Raw genomic sequence first — 25,917 nt, 5'->3', positions numbered from 1 at the left:
AAGCTAGCAATTATGTACAAAAAAAACTAAAATTCTACTCAGACCATGAGACACTTTCCATTATATTGCCCTATATCAAATAAAATGCACTACAAAATGACTAGTTCCAAAGTCACCTCATTTTAATTGAGATGGTATAAAAAAACTATCGTATTCATACATTTTCATAGAAAATCATGCACAGAAGACTATACAAATATAGAGTAAGGAATGTCTAAAAAAATTGTCCTAATTATGTTCAAAGTAGATAGAAGACAAGCACAAATGAGAATACAGAATTACTGACCACCAATCACAATATAAAACAATCACTGCAATTTGTATATGTTAAAAATATCTTATTTCTACTGATGTTAGAACATAGAAAATTGTTTACACTCATATAAAACCGTAATCCTTGAATAATAATGAAGGAAAAGTGCCATTAGGTTACGTACTGCAGCACTGTAAAATTATAAAAACTTCTGTACAATAGTTATGGACTTACATGTAAAATAAACATCTGATTATAATCACTCAGCATAAATGAGTGGCAGCAAAATTAATCAAACATTAACTTGATTTTCGATACTTTCGAAAAATTAAAGTAAAGTGTATAGAACAATTTAATATCATAATATCATAAAATACTTGACATGTAAATAAACCATATGAAGAGATGTTGAACTTCCCACATATGTGTAAATTTAGTTTAGTTTTTGTACATACTTATTTTTTGCTGCAAATATCACTAGGCCCGTAAGTCAGAGAGATTACCTCTGAATTTACTGAAAAGTTAATAAATTATGATTCTCTTAGATGAAAGAACAAAAAAGTAAACTGCACAATCATCATTATGACTTTTTATCACATTATTACCCTCCATATTATTTTTTATATTACGTGTTCTCTTAATTATGATGTATTTGTTACGTTACAATCCTAATACTCTCTTAGGAGTGAAGCAAATGCTCTTTGACTTCTTCACAAATATAAAACTCAAGCATATAGAATTGTTATTTTTTAAATAATCAACATCAACAGAAAAGTGAATACTTATTGATTAACTACCTCAATAATGCATTCAACAATGTAATTGATTTAGACAATCATATGCTAGTGGCAATGGTAACTACAATGTATATTTCACTGAATATTTATAACTGACACAGTGACAACGATAAAAAATGAGTTTGCAAAGCAAACACATACATTTTTAAAGCATAATAAAAACTTTTAAGTCTCAGATCAAACACAGAATGTTCACAAATGTTCTTATAAGAGCTATTAATTTTTAACAGTGTGCCAAACCAATGAATCTCTATTATCAGCATTTCAATAAGTTTTCTGTAAGTATCTGTTCATCTATTTCCCTTTCTGCAAGTTGTTTGAAAACCAATATATCAGTTCAAATGAAATTGACTTTTAGCATACAGCAGTTACGTGCTGAACTTTCTTTCACATTCTTCCTAACTCCCAAGCATTCTGGATGGAAGTCTCCATACCTGTTGAAAGGTAAGCATGCATTTCATGCCAAGTAAGTAACAATGACACCACATTATTCTCACTCATTAGTAGCTGCAACAGTGAAGGGAAGTGAATAATTATAACATGCAGTTTTCTAGCACTAAGTAATAAGGCAGTCTTTGTACAAGGATATTAATGGCAAGGAATGCAAGGCAATGCTGTTAAAAACAGACAATTACAAGAAGGTAGTAACGGCAAGATAATTTACTTACCATCTTAATAAGCTGATGGAATATCACAGAAACATTATGTGCATTACAACTGAAATATTTATCATGCATTCTGAAGTGCAAAAGTCAAGTAAGGACAAAGATACAAACATTAGATCCATGCTACAACTCACCAAATCAGACTCTTTAGATGTGGCCTTCACTTGACAGTTAGCTAAAACCATTATGACATTATTTGAAAGAGGAGAGGGAGGTGGGAGGGGGGATGGATAAGAAAAGAAACAGGAAGATCAGGGTTTAAGGTCGCATCAACAATGAGGTTGTTAAGACATAGAGCACAAGCTCAAAAAGGGGAGGAAATTGTTCATGCGCTTTGAAAGAAACCATTCTAGCATTCACCTTAAGCAAGTTAGATAAATCTTGGAAGACAAACATCTGGATGTCAGGACAGGGATTTGAATCACCATCCTCTCAAATGTGAGTTCAGTATCTTACCACTGTACCACCTCACTTGGTGTGTGTGTGTGTGTGTGTGTGTGTGTGTGTGTGTGTGAGAGAGAGAGAGAGAGAGAGAGAGAGAGAGAGAGAGAGAGAGAGAGAGAGAGAGAGAATAATAATAATAATAATAATAATAATAATAATATGATGCTGAACCTGCCATAGCAATAACAGGTCATTTTTGGTTTTAAACAGGCTGAAATAAAAATAACAGTAGCTAACATAGTAAAAGAATATGCAAATAATGTCAAAAGACATACATTAGTGGTAAATGGGTCATCTAAGCAATTCATGTCATTAGTTGATGATAAAAAGTGTTAGAAAAAGTATCCCATCTTGATGATAATTAAATAGGCAAGAAAGGTTTAGCTGGTGATATATATTTGCAAACCAAGACTGCCCATATTCATTAAGACTGTTGAACAATATATATGTAAAACCTGACTTCATCCAGCAACATTATATGAAATGAGATGCCAAATAACAAATTTTCATTCTCGACATCATTTCATATGTTTAACGTAACAATGGGACAAAAAAGAAATGGAACAACAATGATAAAATTAAAACTGACATTTTGAACCTGCTCATAAAAACTACTTTTGATAATGAACATATATAAATTCTATTATACGAAGAATGAAAATAAACTCGGTAGATTCTGAGTAGATGGTCTGACTCCCTGGAAACAACTGGCACTGTTCTGTCTAAGGATGATAATATATAATCACCACATTAATGAATAGCTGCAATATTTAATTAACATGTTTATTCTCAGATTCATATCTAATGTGAATTATTCTGAGACTGACAGTATACAATATGATTCTTCTTTCCCCTTCCCATATCTTGAAAAAGAGTTAGAGAAAATTATGTTTAGGTTCTCGTCAAAAACACAGAAGTAAAATAATCTCTTTTCAATGCAGCTAAATTGATCACTCACATATTAAGAAACACATTTAGAAAATTTGGTGTGATGCTTTTACTACCCAGTCAAAGTAAGTTTCAAATATGATATACCACTGCATAATATTATATCCTCACACATGGCCTAAGACTATATCAAGAAGTAAGTCTGTTATGGACAACTACAAATACTACTTCATGCAGATATCATCATAATGTATGTCAAATCAATATTCAGGAACTCAATGGGCAAATGACAGTTACTATTCTGTAACAAGATACCTAAACAAACAAAAGTATTTGTAATCACTGACCCTGGCAGTTAAGGAGAAATGCATTCAGTAATAGTTCTCAGTAAATTTATTTATCTTAATCTCAATATAAAGAAGCAGTCAGATATTTGATTTCACTTTTTTAATAGCCATCAAACATCTATGAAAAATGGCTCTGAGTACTATGGGACTTAACATCTACGGTCATCAGTCCCCTAGAACTTAGAACTACTTAAACCTAACTAACCTAAGGACATCACACACATCCATGCCCGAGGCAGGATTCGAACCTGCGACCGCAGCAGTCGCGCGGCTCCGGACTGAGCGCCTAGAACCGCTAGACCACCGCGGCCGGCATCTATGAAAACAAATGTTACTTTTTGTAGATCTGAAGATGAGTATTTAATAATGAAACCGGTTATACAGATGCTTATTTTTATTATGAGCAAAGCAAATAAATTTACAGTGAAGCAAAAGTATATTGGGATTAACAAAATTCTACAGCATGTGTACATTTTTTATCTACTGCTAATAGCTCTTCCAACTGCAGTGTTCATCATGGATCTTGGCTAAGTGAGATGGTTTGTATGCCTCAACAATACAAACTGCCAATTAACAGGTACAAACCAGCTGGAAGGTTGTATGTGGAGAGGTTAGATTAATATATGGCTCCTGATGAGGGACAACAGTTGGGATTACTGACTGATCTAGCCCTATAACATAAGCCACAATGACCTTATTGAAAGCAAGGGGACATTAAGACTACTATATTTTCTGATGATGTGCAACTCTATTGCACCGTTTAATAATGGTGGAATTCTTTTCCATAAAATATTCCAATGTAAAACAGTACCCAATTCTAATCTTTGGTTGGGGACTTCTCAGAAGGATGTTGTCATTAGGAAAAACCAAATCTAGTGTTCTTGGAGACATAGTGTAGACTGTTACGAGCCCTTAATTGTGTAGACAGGTTAAGTAACTTGGAAAAACAAATGGATATATTGAAGTGAAGTAAACTGTCAGTAAAGTCAGTGACAGAAAGAGAAGGATTTCTGCTCAAATGAGTAAAGGGTTAGCAGCAGAAAATCAAATATGCATAATGCAGGAGTAGGTATAATAATGAAAAAGAAAACAAAAATATGCACAAAACACTATACAACATACATTGTAGTCAATGAATTATCATAGCAAATATGTGACCCCCACAGTAGCACAAATATACATAGCTACTAGATTTATAGGTAATAAGGTTGGGGAAAAAAGGTTAATATAAAAGAAATTATTCAGAATCCTTCAGGAAACAAAGACTCAGTTGTGATGGGGATAGTAGGAACAAGAAAAGAAGGAAAAATAGCAGGAAAATATGGACTGGAGGAAGCAACCTGGCAAACACTTGCCCATCGCGAAATTTAATTATTGCAAACATGTCAACAACAAGAAAGTTAATGTTCTGTGGATCTTAATATGTCTGGCATGAGCAATGAATAGACCAAAATTTCAAAAGGAACTTCAGCAAATATCTGGCTGTAACCATGCTGAAGCTACCATCTAATCACCAATGATGCACGATTTGGAACAGCAGCTGCGAACCTTACATGAAGACTGGACCATAACTTGAAACTGGGTTCTCCTGGACGCACATCTATCGTTTTATCACTGTACAACCTAATTCAATAAACTAGGGAGAGGAAAGACACTTTTAATGTTCCACCTAAATTAGCTGCTTTACATATTCACATCATAAACAAACAATTGCAAATGTAACCATTCTTACACCATTGATCCATTCCAAAAAAAAAAAAAAAACAAGAAGGTAGGAAGGTTGATATTCAAAGTTCTCTCAACAATTAGGCCATTAGAAACAGAGCACAAACTTGGGTTGCACAACTGATGGGAAGGAGATTGCATGGGTCGTTTCTAAAGAAATTATGACAGCATTTGTCTTAAAAAGTTTAATGAAACCATGGAAAATGTAAATTAGGATGAACAGACAGGGATTTTAACCCCACTTCTGAATGCAAATTCAGTATTTTAACCATTGCACCATGTCACTTACATATGACACACAGGGGACAGGAGCAATTTTCTGACTGTGATCTCATGGTTCAGTTCATGTGTGGAAAGTCACCCAAACGTAGAAATCATTGAAAGTGGTGTATTATCTAACACAATGGCTACGATCATGTTGTCGTGAATTTTACTAATATTTATACATGCATGTCTTCCTATATGGGGCACTTAAATCATAGTGATGTGGTGGTACTGATGGTGACTGAAGGTTAACTGATTTGAGTTCACATAATATGAATTTCCATCATTCAAATTGGACCACAAGAGGTGGTAGTGCACAGTTTCTGACCATACTATACACCATTATCCTCAAAGAATCTTAATGTCAAGAATTTCTGAACAGAACAAAAAGAACACTGCAAAAGGATATTAGCATCTAAACTAGCAACCGACTGCTTTCCTGCCTAAAAGTAGGCACCTTGAGGTGACATGGAGAGAGTGGAAGGTGAGGGATACCCACAGACATCACGCCTAGAAAATTACACCAAACATTAATAACAAAGACAACACCTCAGTAAGTGTAAAAACTGGAAATCTGTAACACAGAAAGACAACATTCTGCTACATATGATCTAACCCATCCATGATGATTATTAAAAGTAATGGAGGTAACAGTATTTGAAGTACAGCTTTAAAATGCTATTTTCTAGCATCTTATAGCGAGATAGAGATGGGCAAGAGAGGACGGAACATTCACTCACTCATTCATTCATAAATAAAATAGGACATACAAAACATTTCTATAGTACTAGTACTGTTGTTGTCAACATAAGGTTAACTTTCCTTGTGGAAAAGTAAATGCAGGTGAATGAAAGGGGTAATTATGATCAATAATGAATCACAATAACATGCAACTTCAATGTTTCAGCTCTCATACAACAAAATATGATACACAACTCACTTAAAAGTACCTAAGCTTCTCAGTCAGTAATATCAAGCCACAAATGGAAAAGAAATTCAACTTTTTAATACACACATTTAAAAATGCTCAATATCCTCCACTTCCACACGTCCCAGTCAGCATCACGACTGCCAAAAGAGAAAAAACTGAAATAATTGAAGCTCAACTGCAATGAAACAAACAAAGAAAGTGAATTTCATAAATGACCAACACTATGCTCACATTACTGTAAGAACAAGAAAAAAGGGCAGAACTACCAGCTAGGAAGAACTTCGATAAGTAACAGTTGCTATTAGATAAGCAATTATGGAAACTTCCCTGGACTTGAAAATATGAATAAAGACCTATATAGACTGTCTTTTACACGTTTCTCACTTCGCAATTTATTACACTAATTTTTCCAAAAAGAAACATCACTTTATAGCCCCTTTGTGCTGCCCTATTAGCAACAAGCTATATATAAGAAACATATTCTGCCTATATAAGCACATACTGATCATGCGATGCCTCATAATTACATACGCGGAATTGCCAAGAATGTTGTGTCATTTATTAGTGTATACTGCAAGAGCTCCAGAAATAGTATGTGAGTCACAGCAAATAAAATTACACAAAATAAATACGAGTTGTTATGTGTACACTACGTCTTCATGCAGTGTTGCACCACCACCACCACCACCACCACCACCACCACCACCTTCAACAGGTAGCTTCCAACAATCATTCCTTTTCCTTTTAAACAGTTTATGTAACAACAACCATTAGTTTCTAGGCCAAAATGATGTTTCACAAACATTACTCTTTACTGCTGTTCACTAATCTTACAAATTTATTAATGTAAGTGTCAAAAAACTTCCAAACTTGTTTGTGAATGTTCAGTAATTATATGTTAAAAACATCCTGAAAATTTGTTAATGAAATCAAGTACTTCTGAGCCTGGAGATAAAGATATCTAGTTACAGCCCCACCAAAATCCCACTGAAAGGACTGAATGAGCAACATGTGTACTAGATATCCTACAGTACATCTATCAGTATATGTAATCACAGACAGTATTTTCCAAGTAACTAAAAATTAACAGAAGCCATTCCCTTACAAGAAATAAAGTACTAATACTTGAAATATGCCTTGTAAACTATAATGCAATATTACAGCTAGAATATGAAATTAATCGGGGCATGAAATAAATTCAGATTACTTTCCAACACTGCATAACTAACGGAAAAGTCTGTGCATTACACGGTGTACTTTTAACGTATGTTCGACTGTTGCTTTCCTGACCGACGTTACTCAAAACACGGCTCATTACTGATAAGTATATAATAAAGATGTTGCCACTTCAAAATATCATATCTGATATGGTTATAGTGATCAATAACACAAAAGTATATCCTGAAATTTGAACTATTATTTTCGAGCCTGTAACATGAAGTGCATGAGGTCAATGCGGTTGCAAATCGAACAAGGGGACCTTGCAGATTAGCTGCTTTCGATTTCCTTCGCACTTACAGGATTTGAGGATCAGTGCCTGGACACCAGTTTCCTAAAGCAGTATGGTACTCTTCTAAAAAAAAAACCTCTGAAGATACAAGCACTGTTAAGTATAAACTATTTTTAACATTGCTGGAATACAGACAACTGTAACTGCATCCATAGCACTCCACCCCAGTAATCTTGAGTACAATGGTCTGATGCTCACTTGCAAAAACTTTTTCTTTTACTTGAATTATATATTTATCAAACTGGAAAGTTAGTTAACAAATATTGAACCATAATTATAATATATATTTGGGCTGACAAAGCATAGCTTGCAAGTCACTGTACTCCAACAAGTGCTCTCCCTCCAACTTTACTTGTATGTGCTGCTAGGGCCATGCTGCAGCATACAATCCTCTTGTTTATCAGCAGTGCAGAGGGCAACATCTCTTCAACTGGCCTCAAAGCATAGCTTATCGCACCTTCACTCTCTACCTGACAGACATCGGTTGCTCTTAGCAATTTGTTAAGATTTGCTCTCTTTAATATTGCACTATGGCTCTGGTCATTTTGGTTGTTACTGTGGCTATTAATCTGGTTAATATTGTGGCTATTTTTTGTTATGGTTCTTGAGAATGTTTGGAAAAAAAAATAAAACACTGAAAACCATGCTTTCAATGAGGAGTGGTGTATTGAGTATTTTTTGTGCACAATTCCAATTAAAACCCCAAAACATTTACGTGAAAGCAAAGGTAATCTTGCTCAACATTTCTTTTCACTCAATGAAGCAATTCACGCACGTTACTGTCCTGACGAATGATTCCCTTTACTGGATAAATTAAAAAAGAAAACAGTTGCCCGAACCATCAAGTCTTACAGAAAAGTGTTCAACTGGACTGTATGTGGTATGTTTAAAATTGGCAAAAGATCGGAAATGCTTCTGTAATGGCACACCTGCGATAGAATGTGCAACAGATATTGCAAAAATATCTGGATATGATGATGATGAACATTTAAAAACAGCTGCCTTCTTATTTACTTATTTTGGCTTTTAACACTGATCATACAGCAAGCAATAGCTATAACTCTACAGAGTTAACATAAAACTTGCTGCTTTGCAACCTAACACTGTGAAAGACAATGTCCTGATATCGGTCATAGCTAAAAGGAACTAGACAATCTCATTGCAAACTGCCAATGAAGGGTACTGATTGAATGGACCTCAGTCAACTACTAATTTTATTGTATTACTGTAATGTGTAAAAAGTGGTGGGTAGGAATTACTAACTCACATCTGTATGTCTTCAAACACCAGTTTTGGATATTTTTAATGGTGATAACATCATGCAACAAAACTGGTGGTTCCCAAAAATGCTATGCAATTTGTACCACTGGTACACAAGCTTCAGTCAGTGGCAAAAACGGTTTTGTTGCCCATTTATGAAAAAAAGAGAATAAATCGTTTAACTTTTCATTGTATTATTCATTAAGAAGCATTACGTGGGAACAGTGTTAGAATGCCGTTAGCAATAAAAATCAAGTATATAATACACTGACAAAGTCCATCACCATCTCATAGAAAATTTAAGCAACTTTTGGTAAATGCTGATGCTGAATATTATATTTCTTCATTTGAAATTCAGTTTTGAGTGCAGGAAACTGTTTGGCTCTTTTTATTTTCTTTTGTTTTTGCGCTTATAAAAGAACTTTTCAAGTCTCTTAATTAAGAGGTATAATCGAATACTTTGGAATTTGAAAATAAACTTCAGGATTCACTTTTTATCAGTATTATCATTTCTAACACACAAATCACTTATATAATTTGAATTCGCATATTGGGAATAGGCTCACCATTCATAATGAATTACAGTCATCCCTGTAATTGGCCGGAATAGCTGTTTCAGGACCGTGACAGCAATGCCCGAGACGAGTTGGAGGGGAAAGCACATGCTGGAGGAGAATGGCTCATGATATGCATTTAGCCAGGCCAAATATCTTATTCTCTATTTCAACTTTCTCATTTTTGTACCAAATTTTAATTGATTATGAATACTCGCATTTTCATGTGACTAGAAATTAACAAAAGAATGTGTGTTTTTATTAGAAAATTATTATTATTCAATGTTTATTAATTAACATTTCAATTTTATAATAAACACAGAATTCAAATAGAAGTAAAAAGATGCAACTAGTGAGAAACTAATCAACAACCTCGCAATTACAAAGTTAGCACACAACACACACACACACACACACACACAGTTCAAGGTGACTGACTGACTGATACAGATCGATATTATTTTTACTTAACAGTGCTATGCCCTTAATAGTCTCAAAGTTAATTTTCTCAAGTGTTTTTTAGAAGTGCATTTGTACTGTTTTAGGAAATTGATGTCCAGATATTGATATTCAGATCCTTTAATTACGAAGAAAATTGAAGAAAGCCAGTCCATAGAGTCTCCTTAGTAAGTCGTCTAATGGCCCTGAACATTATAAAAATGACAATTATACAACAGAATAAGGAGAATCACTAAACTTCAAAAGAGAATACTTGATTCCCTTCAAGGCTGATACATATTCAAAGTCCCTTTAATTCTCTAACAGCCACCTTTGTCTTAAAATAATATGAATGTTTTGAAGAGAGCCACATCAAAAAAATAATGAAGTGAAAATTTAAGAAAACAGGTTCCACTGTCACTTATTATTTATCTACCTACATGAATAAGTGATACTGGTAACCATACTTTTTGAAAGCTACTCAGTACTTTCAATTACTTGTATCAAGTAGTTACTAGAAGGTTTTCATATGTATTTCTGCTACCGTAAGTAAACAGGTCAAATTCCAAGACCTGTATCAATTTAACTACGCCAAAAATACCACTTCAGCATCTGGAAAATTTCTGTTTCTGAATTCCACAAGGCACTCAACACTGGATAAAAATTAGCTTCAATTAAGTTGTTTCACAGATTTTAAAATGAGTCTGATCTCCACTAGGAAATAAGACTTCAGTAACTTGCACATGGTAAACTCTTTGCATTACCATGCATTTGGCATATTCTTTATATGCTTTGGAATAAATCTTGCAGGGCACAGCCCCAATTCAATAATCTAGAACATGTAACAGTCGTCTTTTTTTTTTTGCTAGCTACATACAGTAATTTACGCAGTATCAATACATATGACATAAAGACATTTTGTATCTTTTACATCCCAGAAATAACACTGTAATTAAAAATGTGGTCTCTTAGGAGTGAAGACCACGCTTTTAATAACAGAAATCTAAGAATTAGTCTATAATCATTAAACCATCAAACCTAATTTGGCATGTCCCAAATAAACACACCTGGAAGCCATGACTGGCAACTACTGAATAAAAATTAAAACAAGCACATATCACACATCTTAACAGAAGGAGCATTGCAGGACTGTGAGTTTAAGCGACTGTTTTAAGTATAAAGACTACACAACCCATCAAGCACTTAATTCCAATCTTCCCAGTCTTCTCTTTCTATACTGAGCTTAAAACAATGATGAGCACACACGTAACTAAATGCAATATATTATCACCACAAATATTAAAACAGTTAATGATAAATAAACTAAGAACATGCACTCCATTGAAACACTGTATCCTATAAACGCAGTTATACCACAGAAAAACGTTTTACGATGTGGCAATATGAACAATTTTCCAATGCTAAATGAATGACAATTCTGTCATCCGTGTAACAATACCAGTCTAAATTGGCTATTATGAGTTAAATAAATGTATAGGACAAGATATTACATCACATTAACAGCCATTAAACAGTTTACATTGCATTATAAGCACAAAACAAAAACTATCAACACAAGACATTAAGAAAAGAGGATATTTACTTGTGTGTGTTTTGTCTAAACATAATTTCTCAAGGTAAGAGGGAGACAGGTAACCTAATTTCTTTTTGTGGAAAAAAGTAACAAAAAAGTTCATGTCACATCAGTAGCTCAAACAAAATTTTGAGGAAAGGAGGTAGGAGGAAAATTAAAGTGGACTGAAGAAAGCAGCAATTCACCAACCTGCCATATTTCACCAGTATTTGGTATCCAGTGCAAACATGATAAATGACTGTAGGAAATTTAAGCTTTTTTACCTGCTCCCATGGAACAAAGAATTTTTTGAAAATCTGCTAACTCCTGCCCTAAAATTTCTAAGCTTTGACCAGAAAGATTTTCATGCAGACGTGCACTGCCTGTTTCCTCTTGAGAACCCACCTGTGGTTCTCTCCTATTCTCATGCACTTCACCTTCCTGCACTTTTTCTTTGGCAACTGCATATTTCTTCTTTCCGTCCACAGCTTCAGAAGTGTTGGATGAGGGCTCAGATCGTCTTACAACAGCTTCTTTCTTTGGTGGCACTATAGGTTTATTTGGAGGTACAGGAGGGGGAACACCCCTGCTGGGGGCAGCTACTTTTTTGGGAGGAGTTTGAGTCTCCGGCTGAACAGCAGTACTAGATGTCACATGAAACATTACTTTGTTACCCTGAGATGCAAACACCTTGGAGCTTGGTGATGTCGTCAGACTGACACGTGGTGTTACTTGCACTACCTGTGCACGTTTATCCTGAAATAGGGAATAAAGGAACTGTGTAATTACAATAAGAATAAAGATATCATGCTACAAAATGGATGTACACTCAGTAGAAATTTTGTGTAACGTCTTCTGATATGGCAGGAGTCTTACTACCAAACAAACAACACTGGTTACAGAATATTGTCATCACTAACCACATACAGACACAGGAAATATGCCCAGTAACTGCAGCATGCAGAAAGCTGTGAGTTGTCTATAAAATGCCATCTTTAGTTTGTATGAGAAGAAGGATGACTGAGGACTCCCCAGTGGCAGCAGGGGGAGGAGGGCAGGGGTAGCTAAGAAGTTTTATTTTTTCTGTTGTAAGAAGCGAACTTTCATTTTGAAAGCTGGATCCGTTTTTCATTGCTCTGTTAATAGTCTGCAATGACAACAATCCAATTCCTCTTCTTTTCTGTCGATAAGAAGGGCCTTTTCATTACAGAATATATTTTTATATCTCTAATCCTCGACTGACGGAGAGAGAAAGATTGAGTCGACTTATGACAGACACTGCCAAATGACCCTGAAATTGGTCTTAAACATGCAGCCATCCTGAGAACGTCAGTTGGTTGGCATCACAACAATTTTTCATTCATCCCATTTTTGAGATTTAGTGTTGTAAATGAAAAATTGGACAGCTGTGGGCTGTAAGTGTCAGTGATAAAAAAACTGAATGGTCAAAAGTTATTTGCTACACCAGCTTAAAAATAAATTATCTAATGGTGATTAAATTAAATCAGAATCATAAAAAGTAGGTAATAGAACAAACCCAAATGCTGAAAGTATTATTATGATGATTTTTCAGGTCTTCTGTAATTATTAAATATTCTTGTACCTTCATGATGTCCACTGATCAGTACTGAAGGTTCAAAGTTTCCTTGTTTTTAAACTGTTTCATCTTTTGGTTGGAATATCTCCAATTTGGGAAATTTACCTTGTTACATTTTTATAGATCGTAACTCCCATTAGACCGCCTTGGGTTGCAAGGCTGGTGGTAATTTCCCACACTGAAAAGAACAGGCTGCACGCTATCAGACCTGAAGCATAGTCTTCGAGGTTGCTATATGAAGACTATGTATGATCTTCGATTGTTAAGAACTTCATAACAAAGTACCTACTACATGGAGATGTATTTGGGAATTTTCTAGACTAACTGTTTCTCAATGCAACAACTTAAAAAGAATACTGTTGAAATGCATCCAATTACTATCAGCAGCAGCCTAATTACCACAACCGAGCCCCATCTTTGTGAAAAATTAACCTAAGCTGACAGTTTGTGACCATCATCTGATGTGTGAACTAACTTGACTGCAACATATACCACTATGAACACTAGGCATAAAACATAAAGAATAATAATTGTTAGTGGTCACACTCATTTTTATGGAAATGTCCCTAAAGACTGTTTACAATTCCATCTGTACATTTCGTTACTGTGTGGAGAAAATTTTATAAAAGTTCACTGTTTAACTGGAAAAAATTCCACTAGTATCTAAATAAGCATTCAATATATGACCCACACTACAGCATTATACAGTATTGATTACAGGTATTGCAGGTCCAGTGAGCATTACCTACCAAAGGAATACATAAACAGAAAAATGCAGATGAGAGTGCACTGCCAGATATCAGAAACAAATTGGGTTGTTCATTAATCAAACTGTTGAACCTACTACAATGCTCTCTGTTGGTTATACACTTTGGTGTTACCATGGAATAGCTGTCAGATTATGTTGTAGTGTGGCATCACTTGGTGTCCTCTAGTTGCTTTTTTGGCAATTTAGAAAAACAATGACAATTTTTAAAACAGATTTTTCTCACATAAGAGACTCAACTTTGTTTTCTTCGCCAAATCCTCAAGTCTTTTTAACGTAAACTGCAACCAAAGAAATCACTTTTTATCTGGCAATGGAAAGTGCTGGCAGAATATATATAATTTAGGAGAAAAGGTAAGGAGTAACCAATAGTAGAGGTGTTGGGTCAGTAACAGGCACATAAAAAAGGCTGAAAACCTACCAGTTCTTGGATGAATCTTTTCTCGATTTAGAATATGGACACACACACACACACACACACACACACACACACACACACACACACAGGTACGTGTGTGATCGATACATTATGCCAGCTGAAAACAAACTGTTGGTACTGCAGCTCTGCAGGTTGGCTGGGATGATGTGTTATTTCAGATGCAGTGGGAGAGGGCAGAAAGTAACTGGGAAATGGGAGGTAGTGGAGTGGGAGACGGGAGAGAGTAAGTGGGAAATGGGAGGGAGGACTGTGAAAGGGTGCCTGATAGCTCCAATAAAGGCAACAGGTGTACAGGACAATAAAGCACGAAGGAGATGCAACAGGTGTATATAGCATAGGAAAGTGACTCATGGTCACCGGCATCTGTGAGGAACAGATTGGGAAGAGCTGATAGAATGGGATAAGGTGTGGGTGCAGGTGTAGGTGAAGTTAGGGTCCTGGGGCAGGGTGGAGATGGGTGTGAGGTAAGGGGTTAGTGGAGATTGAGGCCAGGAGGATTAATGGAATGAAGGGTGTGTGGCGAAGACAACTCTTATCTACTTAGTTCAGGGAAGATGGTGTTGTGGCAAGGATAGAGATGGCACAGATTCTGAAGCAACCATTTAAATTGAGCATGCTGCTCTCAGCAGTGTGCTCCACTACTGGAATATGACCTGTGTGGCAAGGAGCTGGGAGCAACTGTGGCATAGGAATGGACCACTGTGTTGCATACACTGGGTGAATGGGAGAATACCATCGTAGGACGGTTGGGAAGGTCTATAAGTAGGATATTCCTATTTTTGAGCACGAGGACAGGAGTCAAAACCCTGGCAAAGGATATGGTCAAGTTGTCCCAGTCCAGGGTGATACTGGTGCATCTTCGCAACTGATTCTCGGGGTTGGTGGGTGTTGGGGAGGAGGTGTGTGTGTGTGTGTGTGTGTGTGTGTGTAAGGGTCTGCAGAGCATGTTTTAGGTACAGTGCCTGTCTGTAGATGCCTCTGTGAGACCTTCAGCATACTGAGCAAGGGATTTCTTGTCACTGCAGATGTGCCAACCTCAGGTGGCCAGAATATACAGCAGTGATTTTTTGGTGTGGTAGTGATGACAGCTGTCTAAAGGCATGTACTGTTGATGGCTAGTCATCTTCATATGGACAGAATTATGGATGGAGCCCTCAGAAAGATTGAGGTCAACGTCCAGGAGGGAGGCATATTGGGCTCAGAAGCACCAGAAGAAGCAAATGAGAGAAAAGGTATTGAGGCTATGGAGGTATGACGACCCGGTGTCTTGGCCTCGGGACCACATTCTATGGCACAACCTCTCTCGGTCCTTTACCACATGGGTCATATCCCAGTGTAAGTCCCAGGCTCAAGACTTGCCCAATTCACCCAACCTGCACATCCTACTAAAGCCTTGTCACAGGCTTGTCCTAATCTATCAGAGGCAGAGCTACCTGTGGGAGCAGCCAAATCACATACCAGCTCTGCTACAATTTCTGCACAACATTCTATGGGGCCATGAATACCAACCAGCTATGGCGTAACATACTACTGAGCACAATGGGCTTGATTTCAATGGTTGCTTCAGTGTATTATCTTGATCCTCTCCACCAATACAAAACTTTTACTATGAAAATTATGAATACTTCTTCAAAGCTTTGGATGTATCTTGCAAAATATTAGACCAACTGATAGTATGACCTCCAATGACTAATTGCAGGAAATAAGTACAACATATATGGGAAATGCCAAACCAGCAATTAGACACAAAAGGCTGTACCACATGACAATACAGCAACGACACATTGAAAATATGGACAAGCAATTTACTTACCCAATGAACTTTTGTCAACCTATTCATTCTTCCTGTAGGACATAGATGTGAACAGGCAAATAACTAGCACACTCTCCAGCCTTTTTAAAAGACAAATGGCAACAGCAAACAAAGCAAGCACAGCAAATTTACACCTCATTTTAGTGTTGTATGCAGCTGATGGTAATCCCTGATTCAAATGATTCCCCAAAACTACTTCAATTCAATAGCCATTTCAGCTTGCAGCTTTTTTATACACAGAGAGAAAAAAATGCAACACACAAGGGCTGTGTTCAGTGGCACCAGAGTATGATATGTACGTACTGAGAGGTTGTAGTGTGACATTTGTCACGGCCACCGGCGATCAGATGGCACTCGGCAGGCCTGTCTGTGCATCTTCTGTTTTGACTCTGCTGGCAGTAACTGTGTTGAGAGTTTAGAGGCAGACAGTGTTTACAACATTCATCCTAGGGTACAACCGTGTCTCACAGGGGAGTACGTATGCCTACTGAACAGTTTCAGTCATTTGAACAGGGACCCTTTTACTGATGGATTGCTGCACATGCTGGCCACATTGTATCGGTTGTGTGATGATGCTTTCAACAGTGGCCTGTGGAACATTCCCACACCTGTTGACCAGGTTCTCGATGTCTATGTACTACATACACAAGTCAAGATGACACATTGTGTGAGTGGCAGTGGCTGTCCAATCATTACCCCGGGACAAAATCTGGGCACATGTTGCACCTTCTATGTCATCAGAGGCAACTGGGAACTGCCTGTTAGCAGAGGGATTAAGATCACGTGCGCTTCTGGCGAGGTTGATACCACAACAACATCAAGTATAGCAGATATAGTGTCATGAAAGAATTGACTGGAAAGTGGAATGTCACTCTGTTGTCTTCAGTGATGAGAGTAGGTTTTGTTTGTATGGGAGTGATGGAAATATATGTATGTGGCGTAGACCTGTTGAGCAGCCTATTACAAAGCACATTCACCCAAGACACACAGGTCCCATCCCAGGCTTCATGGTGTTTGAGACCATCTGTTACAATTCGTGATCACATTTAAGGCTTCTACATTGCACAGGCATTATCCCCATGCTACTGTCATTTCTGTGGAAAGAAGATGGTGTGCTTTTCCAGCAGCACAACACATGTCCGCTTAAGGCTGCTGCAACACAATGAGTTCTTCATGGCGTACAACAACTGTCTGGGCTTGCAAAATCACCAGACCTTTCGCCGATTGAACATACCATGAAGCAAGAACCTACTCTCATTCTCCAGGGTTGCAAGAATCACTACTGAATTGCAACTGAAGACACAAGATCCTTGGGAAAATCTACCACAGGATGCTATTTCGCACCCGATGATCATGCATGCCTGCGTTGTTGTCAGAAGGGGTAAACTGTGTATTGATGTGACCGAGCATGCTTTACTGTGTCGTGTGCTTCATTTGGTCTGAATTTGTTATCATATACTCCTACAATGATTAACTACCTGTCACCTCAACTATCATTAAAATGATCTTGTCCTGTAGCACATATAATTATTATATTGTCCTTCAGGAACGGATCTCTGAGTAATTTTCAGAGAAGCCAATCATTATTATTTAAATCTGCCATGCTTAGAGTGTGTACTGAAAGTAATATACCATTTTTAGAAAATTGGTAATACTTAATGTAATGTAATGTAATGTAGATAAAACATATGAAACATAAATAAAACTTGCCTGTGTCACAAGTTGTTCAGCAGTCGTGGCCATCCAGTTTCCTGATGGTGGTGCAGATCTTGCATCAGATGTTGTAGTTGCAGAAAAAGGGGCTGTCCTTAAACCTTGTCCTGGTGAAACAGAGCGGGCAATGCCGGTTGCTGCAACAGTTGAAAAGTTTACTTATTAGCTGATAGTACAGGTAAACAAAATTTGACTGACTGGAGAAGGGGGAAAAATAGGAATGCTCCTACTAGTCTCTGCACAATGTTAGTGCTTTTTTACATCAGAAATTGTGGAAAGACATAAATACTGGAATTGTCTGTTCTATTTCACACCTTCAAAGTTTCAGACAATATTTCAACATAAAATGCTTAAGCTGTTATTGAGAAATGAATTGTGTATGGAAGACTGCAGGAAATGCTGTATGTAACACCATAGGGTGGCACAGATAGAAGTAGTCTATGTAAGTTTAAAGAAAATGCAGTGAAATTACAGAAACAAAGCATTGACGTGAACTTACCATTTATTTACAATGAAAAATATAGTGACCCACTGCAACATCAATACACAGCTGTGCATGCTTAGGCATATTCAGATATACCTGTTGTAATGTTCAGATATCGATGGAAGAAATTTTATGGCTGATGTTGTCTTTCAATTTACGTATTGTGTGTGAATTTGTTTCACAGACCTTGCTCTCCAAGTGTCCACACAGGAAAATATCACATGTTGTTAGATCTGGTAAACTTCGTGGCCACAAATGTTTGCCGACAGTTCGTTTCTCAGTGAAGCCATCATGGACTCATACCAGGGATATCTTACTTATGTGGCTTGTTGCCCCATCTTGCTGGAAGAAGTAGTATTATCTTTCATATTCTGTGTGAGCTGAGCACAACATGTATCAAAAATTTTCATTTATGCAACCATCTTGAGGGTAGTGTAAAAAAAATATCGGTCCAATTATGCCCATTCCTGTTACATTACATCAAATGCTGATTTTTTTCATCATGGAGTGGTTGCTGACACAACACAATGTTATGATTCTCTGTTGCCCAGTACCTCACATTCTGTGAATTCACATGACTGGAAAGATGAAACCATGCTTTATCACTCATGATGTCATGGAATGAGTCTAACAAAACATCGCTGATGTCATTCAAAAGCTACATACAGTAATTTGACTGTTATCCTCTCACGATCGCTACACAACCGTCGCAAAATATGGCTTCAAATTAAGAATTTTCAATATCCACTGGCAACTTCCTAGTCCTCCTACTTACATGCACCTGTTGGGCCAGTTTATGTGTATACTTCTTTGGGCTTTGAATAATTCTTCAGTGAATGTCTGCAACATCTTCTGGTGTGTGAACTGAAGGAATTATTTGTCATTTTACGTTTTGCACAGATCTGTAGATGCACCAATTTTTATACAGACACAGCTCTCTCTGCTGGTAGTCCTCAATCTGGATACTTGATGCAAAATTTTTGGCAAGTTCCCTTAATTGAACCTGTTCTCAGATGTTTCCACAGTTTCAACTCTTTCTTCTATTGAGAATGTCATTTTGCAGACTGCAAAGAGAAACGTCCGACTTCACTGATGAAATTAAGTTAAATGCTGACAGAAGAATGCCAGCAATTGATTATTGTATTAAACTGCCCACTGTTGTCGTTCTTTACTCTATTTCAGAGATCAAAAAATTACTGCATTTGAGTTCAAAAGGGAGGTGGGCTACTTTTAACTGTGTCACCCTGTGCTTCTACTGTTGCAACATGTGCTGTGTACAGACCAGATAACCAAAAGGTTGATTTACATGGGCCTTATTTTATAGTAATGTGCAGCCATGGTAATCTTGCTATCAACATTGTTACAATAGGCAGTAATATTGCATGGCTGGTCTGGCAGTATTGTGATGGATCAGGCTGTTGCATGAAATTGCCAAGGTGCTGTTGGTGTCATCCACCAAGGGTGGAGAATATTTTGTATTGCAGGGTAATATGTATCTCTGTCCTTGTCTGTAAATGCATCCTTCTCATTCTCAGCCTTGCTTCCTTTTTCTCAAGCTGGCAGTGGTCTATGTAGATGCATTCCATTTGTTGTCCAGAGAACTGTACAAGTAGGTAAATGAGAACCATAAATTCCAAAAATGAGGCTACGCCTACAACCTGAGCAATGGCACACAAAAAGTAATATATAGAAAGAGCGAACTTTGAAGTAAGTCATTCTCAATGCTACCATCATAGTAAAGCTGGAGCAGTGAGCCACAATTTTATTCTACATAAATCCTCAAGACTTCTACATCTTTTTGAAACTTGTAAACTACCTTCCTTTTTATGGTGATGATAGTAATAATAATAATCTTTGTACTTATTACTTTTCACATACCACAACTCTGCTTGTAGATGCAACACATTTAAGACATTCGTAATTCCATTACTGTTCTTGTTCATCACAATAAAATATTAACATAACTATTTGAGTGTTTATTTCAAATAATTTTAATGAATTCCTTGAGTCCTTCCATCAAAGGGTTGCAAATGTCTGGTACAAAAAGGCATATCAGCAATTTGAAACCTGAAATTGATAGCAGTTAGATTTTGGGGGAATATTTAAGTGTATATCAAAAGGCTACTGCGTGAAGAGTTTGACAGAGCACTTAAAGTCAAAACAAGGCCCCGGGAGTAGACAACATTCCATTAGAACTACTGACAGCCTTGGGAGAGCCAGTCCTGACAAAACTCTACCATCTGGTGAGCAAGATGTACGAGACAGGCGAAATTCCCTCAGACGTCAAGAAGAATATAATAATTCCAATCCCAAACAAAGCAGGTGTTGACAGATGTGGAAATTACTGAACTATCAGTTTAATAAGTCACAGCTGCAAAATACTAACGTGAATTCTTTACAGACGAATGGAAAAACTGGTAGAAACCGACCTCGGTGAAGATCAGTTTGGATTCCGTAGAAATGTTGGAACACGTGAGGCAATACTACTGACCCTACGACTTGTTGTTGTTGTTGTTGTTGTTGTTGTCTTCAGTCCTGAGACTGGTTTGATGCAGCTCTCCATGCTACTCTATCCTGTGCAAGCTTCTTGATCTCCCAGTACTTACTGCAACCCACATCCTTCCGAATCTGCTTAGTGTATTCTTCTCTTGGTCTCCCTCTATGATTTTTACCCTCCACGCTGCCCTCCAATGCTAAATTTGTGATCCCTTGATGCCTCAGAACATGTCCTACCAACCGGTCCCTTCTTTTTGTCAAGTTGTGCCACATACTCCTCTTCTCTCAATGTCGATATGCAGCAGGATTCTGGAATATATATTGTGTTCGAATATTATGAATTACCTCGAAGAAAACGGTCTATTGACACACAGTCAACATGGGTTTCGAAAAAATTGTTCTTGTGAAACATAACTAGCCCTTTATTCGCATGAAGTGTTGAGTGCTATTGACAAGGGGTTTCAGATTGATTCTGTATTTCTGGATTTCCTTTCATAGCATTTTGTACCACTCCTTGAATATCCTTCTCTTGATTGGTTTCAAAAATTGCTTTAGAGGCAAAAGCTTGCCAGTTGGCTTTCTGAAGACACCAACATGGTGCATGTTCCACTGGTTGACGGGTGGAGAAAGAGAGAGCGATAAGCCAGTGATCACTGCCACAGAGGTTACCATGGACAGACCACAGGGTTAAGAGTAAAGTGTCAGTTTGCAGATTGTAATATGCATGAGTGAGTATGTTCCATGGTCCGTGGTCCGTGTTGAAATGTGACGCAATGCCGGTGTTAAGGATTTCTGAATTAACTGCTCTATTACTTGGCCGCTGCTGGATATGGTTTGGCTGCTGCAGAGGATTGTCAGCACTCGAGTCCCCCAGTAGGAGGAAGGGTGGAGGCAGTTGTCCCACCAGCTCGCATGATATGGTATAGATTTGTCTGGGGAGGGGGTACACAGATATTACATACTATTACCCTAACTGACATGTAGACATGAACAATCATGGCTTATAATGCAGTGGTTGGTGGCACCTGCTAACTGTGTCAGATGAAATGAGTGTGCAGGTCTGATGTCTTATCAACATTATTACTATTTGTACAGTAGTATTTGTAATTTTTAATAATGGGGAATCGAGTTTCTGAGAACCATGTCTGCTGAAACATCATGCAAACTTCAGTGTAAATAGTCACTTTTTGATGGAGTTTGGCCTGATGGTGATCGGAGCTGTTACAGTTACATTGAAGAAACATTAGATTGGGCTCTGATAAAGCAGTGAAGGAAAACGGAAGAACAAATTACTTTGCTGCCAAGTTGTGCTCCACCTGAATGTGCAGTTCTTCATTGGTATTCATAGACTTGAACTCAGAGGACGGGGGGGGGGGGGGGGGGGGGGGGGGGGGGGCGGATTGCCTGGAAAAGTAGAATTTGGTTTAATTTTTGATTTATCCTTCTTGTCCCTATGAGGTTTCTGTTATACCTGGCCTTTCACCAGCCACTTCTGCTTGTGGTATGATGCCCACAACCAGCAGCTAGTCTGCTGCAGTGCTGCGGGCAATCCTCCGGAGTGAGTCACGTGCAGAGCATCGCAAGTACTCTGCGTGTTTTGGGAACATTACTGTAGACTCACAATAACATGCATGTTGATACGCTAATCTCCAGCAGGTGCACCAGAGGCACCAGCCTTGCACACTAGCAGCGGGCACATTGGTGACAGCAACACTGTAATAGCACGGCCTATGTTGTATCCACAAATCACATGTTCGCTGACCAATCTGCGATATCCTTCTGCCTGCGGCTCAATTGCAAGCAAGAAGCATATTCTCACTCTCCAGGTTTAACGTTGGCCTTGTTCTGCAATCCACAGTCAGAGCTCTTGTCGAGTCCAGCCCCAAGGACCACATCCACACCACTACGACATCGCTCCAGCAGCCACCAGCGATGACACTTCGCATCAGTCACAGCGAGCCACTAGCCATCCCTCTCAGAGCCTTCACCTCTTCCTACACTGGCCTTCCTGGGACTCAGTGCCATTGAACTGATATTGCTTCTGTGGAACGAACCATGTACTTGTGCCTAGTAGGGACCATTGTGACCAACATAACCATGGACTTTGATTTTGTCATGCTAATATCAAATCAGGACAATCTTTCAAGTGTGTTACTCTCTATGCCTTATACTGAACTTTGCTTTTGTGTGTTGTGCCGGTAAAAGTGAACTTAAATACTACCACCTGGGTATCATCAATTGTTTGCATTCATACACAAGGGACATAAAAGTTGGCAATGATTAAAGTGTACATGCTGCAACAACAGCAGTCAATTGCCACTGTTGTCCTCCCTTGCTACTGCACTCCCCCCCCTCCCCCAGCCATATCCAATGCTGCCCTGCCAGTTCATGTCCTTGCCAAGGAGATGTGACCATAGCCGGTTTTACTTCTGAGGGCGGCACAGTCCAGGCCACAAGTTGGCAACAAGGATAATGATCCGTTCCGACAGCACCAGGACTCATCTGCCACCCAGCCGCTGCACTCCTCCAGCCACGCCCAACGTGGGTACTCCTGCCCCGCATCTTTGCCTTAATTATGCGGCCACGAGTGGCCTTCCTAACAAGGGTGGTGCAACATAAAACTTTGTGATGAGGAAAAGTTATGTCCTAGGAGCATCCAGTCTCATCCGTCAGCCAGGCATCATCATCATCTGGCTGCACCAGATGCTGCTCCACATGTTGCAGCCTTCCCGAGGATGGCACTGCCTCGGACAAAATTTTGCGATGAGGGTATGGTCAGCATCCCAGTGTAGTTGTCTGGCATCACAGCAAGTGGACCCAGCTGCCACCCTGTCCTGCACAAAGGTTGCCCTCCTACAGCCAAACCCACTGCTGACCCCGCTGCTTGATGTCTCTGCCAAAATTACGCAGCTGTTGACGGCATGTCCTTATGAGGTTGACAGCGCCCCTCTTGCCCTCCTCCTATCTGGGTATTTTGCACTACGTGTTGTTTTCCTCATTCCCCTTCATGTTTTGCTTTCCTCTTCTTCCTCATTTCATTTCCCGCGATTTAGATCCTTTCTTTGCCCTCCCTCACCCCTTACTCTTTTTGCATTTCATTCCTGCGGTGTAAATCCTTCCAACACCCCCGCACAAGCCTCATGTTCCATGATGTCTTTGTTTAAGTTTCTTCGGGACTTTCTGCTGGTCTTTTCTACTTGCGAGCTCTTAGACACACAATATTTTTTGGGCCATCATTCCTGCCTCACAGAACACTGTAGTGATCCTTCTGTGTGTTCCTAATGCATAGTTTTGTAGCTAATGGCTACTTTCACTCTCTGGGCACAACACACCCTCATGTGAACAAATTACCTTTTCTGTGCTGCGACTCACTGCATTTTGTACCTTCTGGCGAAATTTGTATGTTAGCTGCTATGTTCTTCTGTAGTGACAGCCAACTGAAGTTGTAATATGTGTTTTTATAATACAAGTCTTCAACACTTTAATATTTGCACTGAAGATGGTCACACAGCACCTGAAATTGATTTGCTGCAATAAATGATTTCAAATCTCCTATGACTGACGCTGCCCATTTTCTAATTTACAATAATAATATTGCTATCATTGAGCACATGGTTCCAAATAGAAACAATCCTCAGTAAATTTTGTTGATAGAGTACCTAGCACAGCCACGCTAAGTCTAAAATTAATGGAGCTGTTACATGAGCATTACACTGCCTGAGTGTACAATAATGAATTGTGGATCAGCAACATTACTGACAAATCAACGGAACAAAATTATGCACTGAAATAATTCATGCAGCCCAAAGGCCCAGTTCATTCATTTTATTGGTCCAAGACAGACTGCATACCCAAACACCTCATTTCAACGTCCACTGTTTCTTCGATATCGTCAAGTGACCGACAGTATCAAATTCCAGAAAGTGAACTGCAGAAGTAGCTCAAAAATTCTGAAGAATGTAAACTGCAATGCTGAGAAGTTTAAAATCAAAATAGATATTACTTTTTGCTTGTCACTTGTGTGAGATACTTGTATTGTCTTAAGAATCTGATATACAGTCCTCAGTAAATGGCTTTGTAAGCAGACAAGTACCACCACAAGGCACTGGAAACCAAATTAAGAAACCAAATTACAGTCTTGGAAATTGGAAGAAGAAACTTACCACTGGCTGGTACTGTGTAACTATCAGGTGTGACTTCTATCATGATGGGGTTGCCAATTCATAATCTTGAACCAGTAGTGACAATGTCACCATGGACCAACCCAGTACATTGAGATGGCACATGCAATGAAACACAGGCAACAGGCTGCTGCAATGTAGCCTGTTGCCATGGCACATTCCATCAGTCACTTTCGGGTATTGTTAGTGAACATTGGAAAATCTAATGTGATTTTCTGAATGCTTGAAAATGTTATTTCCAATTGTGATTAGTTTGAACCCAGTTATGGAAAACATATTTTCTAGATGTGGACTGAATGATCTATTTTTGTAATTTTTATGGAAAGAAAGTGTGAACTGATTTTGTGGAAATTTGGAAAGCAGTACATGAGTATTTTATGCTGGAAAACCTTGTCACTAAATCGTTGTGTCTGAAGTTTCATGTTTATCATGCCTTTATTCGCACATAATTTTTCCGGCTACTTTCCCCTCAATTAATATAACATTGTTAGCCCATGCTGGAAATGAAACCCACTGTTCTGGGGGGGAAAGGGTAAGGGGAGGGGGCTAAAATATGTTGTTTCAAATGACTCTGGTTCTGAAGCTTCAACAGAAAATGGTATTTATAAAAGAAGTGTCGAATATACACTATATTCGCCTTTTCATAAAAAGTTGTCATTTTTTCGAAGAAGTTTTACATTGTTGGCAAATAGTAGGTGAATGAAATTTTGTATTCCACATCCTTGTATTACGATACTAACCACTGCACCTTCAACATGCATTTACTCTGCAATCTGGAA

General features: G+C 38.2%; 1 protein-coding gene across 1 annotated transcript in view; it reads right to left on the bottom strand.

Moving 5' to 3' along the window:
* Positions 1-25,917, bottom strand: part of LOC124721117 (CTTNBP2 N-terminal-like protein) — a 220,521-nt gene that overhangs the window by 51,877 nt on the left and 142,727 nt on the right. The window contains 3 exon segments of the mRNA XM_047245933.1: positions 6,399-6,489; positions 12,055-12,405; positions 17,975-18,114. Of these exon segments, the coding sequence (XP_047101889.1) occupies positions 6,399-6,489; positions 12,055-12,405; positions 17,975-18,114 (582 nt within the window).

Source organism: Schistocerca piceifrons, chromosome X (genome assembly GCF_021461385.2).
Source record: "Schistocerca piceifrons isolate TAMUIC-IGC-003096 chromosome X, iqSchPice1.1, whole genome shotgun sequence".
Lineage (NCBI taxonomy): Eukaryota > Metazoa > Arthropoda > Insecta > Orthoptera > Acrididae > Schistocerca > Schistocerca piceifrons.
This window is presented reverse-complemented; position numbering and strand designations above follow the sequence as displayed.